An 8,728-nucleotide genomic window follows, 5' to 3' on the forward strand; every position below is an offset into this window, starting at 1 on the left:
GTATTTTTAGTAGAGATGGGGTTTCTCCATGTTGGTCAGGCTGGTCTCAAACTCCCAACCTCAGGTGATCCACCCGCCTCGGCCTCCCAAAGTGCTGGGATTACAGGCGTGAGCCAACGCGCCTGGCTAGCCCCCGGCTAATTTTTAACATTTTTTCTAGAGATGAGATCTTGTGCTCGTTGCCCTGGCTGGTCTTGAACAATCCGCCCGCCTCGCCCTCCCAAAGCGCTGGGATTACAGGCGTCAGTCACTGCCCCCAGCCCTAACCCCCTTCCTGATAAGTGGAAGGAGATTCTAGTCCCCAGAGGTGATTCTGGATCCCAGAATTCTGCCCCCGCATTCTCTGCCTTCTAGCCGCCCCTGGTCCTGTCTCCTCTCCTCTCATCTTCCCACTCTGCCCCGCCTCATTCTGCCCCAGCTACACAGTCTACTTGCTGTTCTTTAAAAACAATACAAGGCAGGCCGAGCACGGCATAATCCCAGAACGTTGGGAGGCCGAGGCGGGAGGATCACTTGAGCCCAGGAGTTCAAGACCAGCCTGGGCAACATGGCAAAACCCCATCTCTACAAAAAATTCAAAAAAAAAAAAAAAAAGCTGGGCCTGGCGGCACATGCCTGTAGTTCCAGCCACTCCGGAGGGTGAGGTGGGAGGATCGCTTGAGCCCAGGAGATTGGGGCTACAGTTGGTGGTGATCATGCCACTGCACTCTAGCCTGGGTGACAAAGCGAGACCGTCTCAAAAAAAACCATAGAGCCCCACAAGCCTCCTGCAGGGCCGCTGGCTGTTTGCGCTGCCTGCGATACCCCCAGACACTCTCATGATTCATCCCCGGTGTCTCTTTCAGGCCCTTGCTCGGTTGTCACCTTACAGTAAGGTAGAGGCCCTCCCACTACCTTCGGGGACCCCACTTTGCACCTCCTATCACTTCCGCACTCTATATTTTTGTATCCCCCATGACTTACTCCCATCAGGCATGTGAGCTATTGTACTGGTTTGCTTACTGTTGTTCTCCCTGCCCAACCAGAATCAAAGTTCCATGAAGGTAGACACTTTGTATGTTTTGTTCGCCACTCATCTCCCATGCGGGGCACACATCCTCGCTCCTTCCTCATGCTCAGCAGTTTGAGTTGAATGAAAGAATGTCCCCTGCCCGTGGGAGAGGACATAGACAGGCAGGCGATGATGTGGGGTGGGATGGTCGCTTGGAATAAGGAGCTGTGGCTTCCTCCTGGAGACCCCCTCACGCTGTCCCTCTCCTTGCAGAGACCCCCAACACAGCAGGCGCAGGGGCCACAGGCGGCATCATCGGGGGCATCATCGCCGCCATCATTGCTACTGCTGTGGCTGCCACGGGCATCCTTATCTGCCGGCAGCAGCGGAAGGAGCAGACGCTGCAGGGGGCAGAGGAGGACGAAGAGTAAGTGATGGGCCCTGAGACGGGGATGGGAGAGGGGTCGAAGAACTGAGGAGTATGGGGTAGGGGTGAGGGTGGGAGAAAATTCTCCATAATGGCTGTGTGAAACAGACAGACCTAAAGGAACTGGGGTCTAAATGGAGTAGGGAGGTGTGGGTTTCTCTCTGCTACAAAGTATGGCATTGAATTTAAAAATTAGCTGGGGGCCAGGCACAGTGGCTTACACCTGTCATCCCAGCACTTTTGGAGGCTGAAGTGGGGAGATTGATCGTTTGAGCCCAGGAATTTGAGCCCAGTCTGGGTAACATAGGAAGACCACCCCCATCTACCAAAAAAAAAAAAAAATGGCCACGCAGGGTGGCTCTGACCACTCCGCTCTGTAAAGACTCATCAGAGCCCAGGCTCCTACTATATATATTTTTTGTGTGTGTGTGACGGAGTCTCACTCTGTCACCGAGGCTGGAGTACAGTGATGCAATCTCGGCTCACTGCAAGCTCTGCCTCCCAGGTTAAAGCAATTCTCCTGCCTCAGCCTCCGGAATAGCTGGGAATACAGGCGCCCACCACCATGCCCAGCTAATTTTTTGGATTTTTAGTAGAGACAGGGTTTCACTGTGTTAGCCAGGATGGTCTCTATCTCCTGACCTCGGGATCCCCCCTCCTCAGACTCCAAAAGTGCTGGGATTACAGGCATGAGCCACCATGGCTGGCCAAGTTGTTAATAAAAGAAGAAAGGGCGGTTCCTAAATTGTTATGGAGAATTTACATTAAAATAATGTAAGCTATTGATTGGCTATCCACTGCTCTTTGTATCACAAATTCCAGAAACCTGAAGATAAAGAGTAACACTGGTCAGGCAGGGTGGGTCAGGCAGGGTGGCTCCTGCCTCTAATCCCAGCACTTTGTTTTGTTTTTGTTTTTGTTTAAGATGGAGTCTTGGTCTGTCGCCCTGGCTGGAGTGCCAAGGCGCCATCTCGGCTCACTGCAACCTCCGCCTCCCTGGTTCAAGCGATTCTCCAGCCTCAGCCTCTCGAGTAGCTGGGATTACAGATGCGCGCCACCACGCCCAGCTAATTTTTGTATTTTTAGTAGAGACGGAGTTTGACCATGTTGGCCAGGCTACTCTTGAACTCCTGACCCCAAGTGATCCACCCGCCTCGGCCTCCCAAAGTGCTAAGATCACAAGCATGAGCCACTGCGCCCAGCCAATGCCAGCACTTTGGAAGGCCAAGGCTCTTGTTGCTAGTGGTTCGAGACCAGACTGAACATCAAAGTGAGACACCATCTCTAAAAAAATAAAACAAACAAAATTAGCCAGGCATAGTGGTGCACACCACAGGAGGCTGTGGTGGGAGGTCACTTGAGCCCAGGAGCTCAAGTCTGCAATGAGCTATGATCATGCCACTGCACTCTAGCCCGGGTGACAGAGCAAGACCCTGTATCTTAAAAAATAAAAGACTGGGCACGGTGCCTCACACCTGTAATCCCAGCACTTTGGGAAGCCAACCCAAGTAGATAACTTGAGCTCAGGAGTTCGAGACCAGCCTGGGCAACATGGCGAAACCTGTCTCTACAAAAAAAATACAAAAATTACCCAGACCTGGTAGCCCGTGCCTGTAGTCCCAGCTACTTGGGTGGGCTGAGGTGGGGGTGGGGGCATGTGGAGGCTGCAGTGAGCTATGATCACACCACTGTAGTCCAGTCTGGCCAACAGAGTGAGACCTTGTGAAAAAAAAAAAAAAGAAAAGAAAAATAGCTCAGAGCAGTCTGAGGTATGCGAGCTATGCAAAATTTGTTTTTTTGAGACAGGATCTCACTCTGTCCCTCAGGCTAGAGTTCAGTGGTATAATCTGAGCTCACTGCAACCTTCGCCTCCTGAGCTCAACCAATCTTCCTACCGCAGCCTCCCAAGTAAATGGGACCACAGACACGTACCACCACACCTAGCTAGTTTTTGTATTTTTGTAGAGACAGGGTTTTGCCATGTTGCCCAGGCTGGTCTTGAACTCCTGACCTCAGGTGATCCACCCACCTCAGCCTCCCAAAGTGCTTGGATTACAGGCATGAGCCACCATGCCCAGCCTGGAATCTGTATTTACCACAAGCTCCCTAAGTTTTTCTGATGCACAAGAAGGTCTGTTACACCACTGTCTTAATCATCTAGTTAGTTCAAACCAATAACTTGCTGCTGATCTCCTCTGTGCGCAGCTCCATGCCGTGACCCAGTGTGTCCGAGAAGGCCTGGAGCTCACAATATGGAGGAGGAGACAAAACTGTCTCCAGATAGTGATGGTGTAGCATGACCAGTGATGGGATAGGGCAGTTGAGCAAGCTCTGAGAAGCCAGAGGGGGCATCTGACCCAGGCTGGATGGTCAGGGAGGGCTTCCTGGAAGAGGGGACATCTGAGCTGACAGAAAGCATCATAAGCACCTGTCATTACTGTATGCTTTGGTCTGTGGGTGCGTAGAATGAGGGACAGGAACTTTAACCTAATTTGAGGGACAGGAAGGCACTTCATTTATCCATTCATTCTTTTCACAAATATTTACTGAACTCCTCATAGTGGATTCTGGAGACACCTTGCTGACGACCCAGATCTTTCTTTTTTTTCTTTTCTTTTTTTTTTTTTTTTCTTTTTGAGGTGGAGTTTCGCTCTTTTTTCCCAGGCTGGAGTGCAATGGCGCGATCTCGGCTCACCGCAACCTCCACCTCCCGGGTTCAAGCAATTCTCCTGCCTCAGCCTCCCGAGTAGCTGGGATTACAGGCATGCGCCACCACGCCCGGCTAATTTTGTATTTTTAGTAGGGACAGGGTTTCTCCATGTTGGTCAGGCTGGTCTCACACTCCTGACCTCAGGTGATCTGCCCGCCTCGGCCTCCCAAAGTGCTGGGATTACAGGCTGGGATTATGAGCCACCACGCCCGGCTGATCTTTCTTTCTTTTTTTTTTTTTTTTTTTTTAATTTTTGAGATGGCATCTCACTCTATCGCACAGGCTGGAGTGGAGTGATCTCATCTCACTGCAACCTCTGCCTCCCGAGTTCAAGCGATTCTTGTGCCTCAGCCTCCTGAGTAGCTGGGATTACAGGCGTGCACCATCATGCCCAGCTAATTTTTGTATTTTTTGGGGAGATGGTGTTTCACCATGTTGGCCAGGCTGGTCTCGAACTGCTGACCTCAGGTGATCCGCCCGCCTCAGCCTCCCAAAGTGCTGGGATTACAGGCGTGAGCCACCGCCCCCAGCCCAACACAGATCTTTTTTCCCTCCCAGAGCTCACAGTGGGGCATGGTAATTATAAATAACATTTCAAGTACAAATTCAGTAAGTGCCCTGAGGGGGAAGTACAGCTAGGTATGTCCATGTAACAGGAATTCCTGATCCACTGGGGAAACCTGAAAGCTTCCGGGAAAAAGAGGAATTCATGGAATGAATAAAAACTCTTACTCCAGGCAAGAAAAGGGGGCAGGGGAAAGGGAGACCCAGGTAGAGGGAACAGCATGTGCCATAACCCCGGAGTCAGAAGGATGCCTGGGTCTTAATCTCCACTTGACCTACCTCCTACCCCACAGCCTGGAGGGACCTCCCTCCTACAAGCCGCCGACCCCAAAAGCGAAGCTGGAGGCACAGGAGATGGTGAGCACTTTCCCTGGAGCCCAAGCTATCCCCACCTCCACACCCACCCCAGGGCTGGGAGCGGCCTGGCAGGGAGAAGCTGGCTGGGTGGTGGGGGCAGTTCCTGACCTCTCCGCCCCTCTCCCACTACAGCCCTCCCAGCTCTTCACTCTGGGGGCCTCGGAGCACAGCCCACTCAAGACCCCCTACTTTGATGCTGGCGCCTCATGCACTGAGCAGGTAGGAGCTCATGGGAAGACAAAGGTGGGTTGGGGGACTGGGTTGAAGGGCCAGGGGTCAGGCCTGGCAAAAGAGGTCAAAGACTAAAGGTCATAACTCAAGGTCAAGGGTGTGTCCCCGGTTGGTGCTTAATGCATTGAGATGTGTTCAGGATTCCATGGGGGAGGTAAGGGGTGAAAAGGCCCAAGGTCACAAGGTTAGAATTTAAAGTCACTTGGGGGCTGGGCACGGTGGCTCACGCCTATAATCCCAGCACTTTGGGAGGCCAAGGCAGGAGGATCACTTGGGGTCAGGAGTTCGAGACCAGCCTGTGCAACATGGTGAAACCCCGTCTCTACTCAAAACACAAAAAATTAGTTGGGTGTGGTGGTGCGAGCCTGTAATCTTAGCTACCCGGGGGGCTGAGGAGGAAGAATCGCCTGAACCCAGGAGGCCAAGGTTACAGTGAGCTAAGATCACACCACTGCACTCCAGCCTGGGCAACAGAGCAAGATTCCGTCTCAAAAAAATAAATAAAACCAAATAAATAAAATCACCTGGGCCGGGCATGGTGGCTCTGGTCTATAATCCCAGTACTTTGGGAGGCCAAGGTAGCTGGACCCCTTGAGCCTAGGAGCTCGAGACCAGCGTGGGCAACATGGGCTACCCAGCAACATTTTGTGTCTACAAAAATACTGAATTTACCTGGGTGTGGTGGCAAATGCCTGTAGGCAGGGTCTCACCCTGATGCCCAGGCTGGAGTGTAGTGGCACAGCCCCAACCACCTGGGCTTAAGCAATCCGCCCACCTCAATCTCAAAAAAAAAAAAAGAGGAAAAGTCATTAGGTCAATGAAAATTGATTATCTGGTCAGGCGTGGTGGCTCACACCTGTAATCCCAGCACTTTGGGAGGCTGAGACGGGCAGATCACCTGACGTCAGGAGTTCCAGACCACCCTGGCTAACAAGGTGAAACCCCTTCTCTACTAAAAACAAAAATAAGCCAGGCATGGGTGACATGCTCCTGTAATCCCAGCTATTCAGGAGGCTGAAGCAGGAGAATCGCTTGAACCCAGGAGGCAGAAGTTGCAATGAGCTGAGACCACGCCACTGCACTCCAGCCTAGGCAACAGAGCAAGACTCCGTCTCAAAAAAGAAAAAGGCCGGGTGCGGTTGCTCACGCCTGTAATCCCAGCACTTTGGGAGGCCAAGGCAGGTGGATCACCTGAGGTCAGGAGTTCCAAGACCAGCCTGGCCAACATGGTGAAACCCTGTCTCTACTAAAAATTACAAAAATTAGCTGGGCGTGGTGGCGGGCGCCTGTAATCCCAGCTACTTGGGAGGCTGAGGCAGGAGAATCGCTTGGACCCGGGAGGCAGAGGTTGCAGTGAGCCCAGATTGCACCATTGCACAACAGCCTGGGAGACAAGAGCAAAACTCCGTCTCAACAACAAAAAAAAATAGAATGAAAGAAAATTGATTATCTACATTTGCTGGATACTGTGCCTGGAGCTGGGACAAGACAAATCAAGTCACTCCCCTCAGTGGTCTACTGGAGGTCAGGGGTCAGACACTGAGGTTGCGCTCAAGGTTGAAAGGACTGTTTAGAGCCCAAGGTTAAGTACTTGAGGTCAAGACTGAGGTGAAAGGTTCATGGGGAAAGATTTGCAGAGATCGAGTGTCAAAAGTGAGTCCCAGGATTAACAGGGTGAGTTGCACGAGCTGGGCTTTGGGTTAAGGAAGGGCTGAATGAATGTCCCAGTGCAATATGGCCTCAGGGGACAAGGAGTGAGGTGGCATCTTGTTGGCATGGGGAGAGAGCGGTCAGGATTTTGGGGTCAAGAGCAGATTGGTAATCTGTGTCGTGCGTAGGAAGTGATCTTGAGTTCCTGTCCTCTCTCTACCTCCAGGAAATGCCTCGATACCATGAGCTGCCCACCTTGGAAGAACGGTCAGGACCCTTGCACCCTGGAGCCACAAGCCTGGGGTCCCCCATCCCGGTGCCTCCAGGGCCACCTGCTGTGGAAGACGTTTCCCTGGATCTAGAGGATGAGGAGGGGGAGGAGGAGGAAGAGTATCTGGACAAGATCAACCCCATCTATGATGCTCTGTCCTATAGCAGCCCCTCTGATTCCTACCAGGGCAAAGGCTTTGTCATGTCCCGGGCCATGTATGTGTGAGCTGCCATGTGCCTGGCGTCTCACATCTCACCTGTTGATCCCTTAGCTTTCTTGCCAAGGATCTAGTGCCCCCTGACCTCTGGCCAGGCCACTGTCAGTTAACACACATGCATTCCATTTGTGATGTCTACCTTGGTGGCTCCACTATGACCCCTAACCCATGAGCCCAGAGAAATTCACCGTGATAATGGAATCCTGGCAACCTTATCTCATGAGGCAGGAGGTGGGGAAGGTGCTTCTGCACAACCTCTGATCCCAAGGACTCCTCTCCCAGACTGTGACCTTAGACCATACCTCTCACCCCCCAATGCCTCGACTCCCCCAAAATCACAAAGAAGACCCTAGACCTATAATTTGTCTTCAGGTAGTAAATTCCCAATAGGTCTGCTGGAGTGGGCGCTGAGGGCTCCCTGCTGCTCAGACCTGAGCCCTCCAGGCAGCAGGGTCCCACTTACCCCCTCCCCACCCTGTTCCCCAAAGGTGGGAAAGAGGGGATTCCCCAGCCCAAGGCAGGGTTTTCCCAGCACCCTCCTGTAAGCAGAAGTCTCAGGGTCCAGACCCTTCCCTGAGCCCCCACCCCCACCCCAATTCCTGCCTACTGAGCAAGCAGCCCCAGCCTAGGGTCAGACAGGGTGAGCCTCATACAGACTGTGCCTTGATGGCCCCAGACTTGGGAGAAGAATTTACTGTTAACCTGGAAGACTACTGAATCATTTTACCCTTGCCCAGTGGAATAGGACCTAAATATCCCCCTTCCGGGGAAAGTGGGTCATCTGAATTGGGGGTAGCAATTGATACTGTTTTGTAAACTACATTTCCTACAAAATATGAATTTATACTTTGACCAGGTCTTGCCTTTTCTGTGGGATGTGAAGGGGATGGGGTGAGACATGAAGGGGAATGAAGAAGGAGTCTAAGGGCTTGAGAGAATCAGTGAACTGGGGTCAAGAGAGTTAAAGACAAAAACAAAGGGACCAAAGATACAAAATAAGAATTGAGAGAGTAATGAGCAAAAACGTATCAATCAAAAACAAAATGTTTTTTTTTTTTTGAGGCGGAGTCTCTCTCTGTCGCCCAGGCTGGAGTGCAGTGGCATGATCTCGGCTCACTGCAAGCTCCACCTTCTGAGTTAACGCCATTCTTCTGCCTCAGCCTCCCGAGTAGCTGGGACTACAGGCGCCCACCACCACGCCCGGCTTATTTTTTGTATTTTTAGTAGAGACGGGGTTTCACCGCGTTAGCCAAGATGGTCTCGATCTCCTGACCTCGTGATCCACCCGTCTCGGCCTCCCAAAGTGCTGG

At 52.1% G+C, this 8,728-nt stretch overlaps 1 protein-coding gene across 2 annotated transcripts in view; it reads left to right on the forward strand.

Annotated features, from left to right (window-relative positions):
- NECTIN2 (nectin cell adhesion molecule 2) overlaps positions 1-8,270 on the forward strand; it is a 43,073-nt gene extending 34,803 nt beyond the window's left edge. The window contains exons 6-9 of one of the 2 annotated variants that reach the window (XM_034944393.3): positions 1,265-1,418; positions 4,986-5,049; positions 5,182-5,268; positions 7,157-8,270. In XM_034944393.3, the coding sequence (XP_034800284.1) occupies positions 1,265-1,418; positions 4,986-5,049; positions 5,182-5,268; positions 7,157-7,426 (575 nt within the window). In that variant the 3' untranslated portion in view covers positions 7,427-8,270. Of the gene's footprint in view, positions 1-1,264; positions 1,419-2,343; positions 4,965-4,985; positions 5,050-5,181; positions 5,269-7,156 lie in introns of those variants that run through there. The other variant, XM_055103716.2, reaches the window with a different exon arrangement.
- The last annotated feature ends 458 nt before the right edge of the window (positions 8,271-8,728 follow it).

The sequence above is a fragment of the Pan paniscus genome, chromosome 20 (genome assembly GCF_029289425.2).
Source record: "Pan paniscus chromosome 20, NHGRI_mPanPan1-v2.0_pri, whole genome shotgun sequence".
In the NCBI taxonomy this organism is placed as follows: Eukaryota; Metazoa; Chordata; class Mammalia; order Primates; family Hominidae; genus Pan; species Pan paniscus.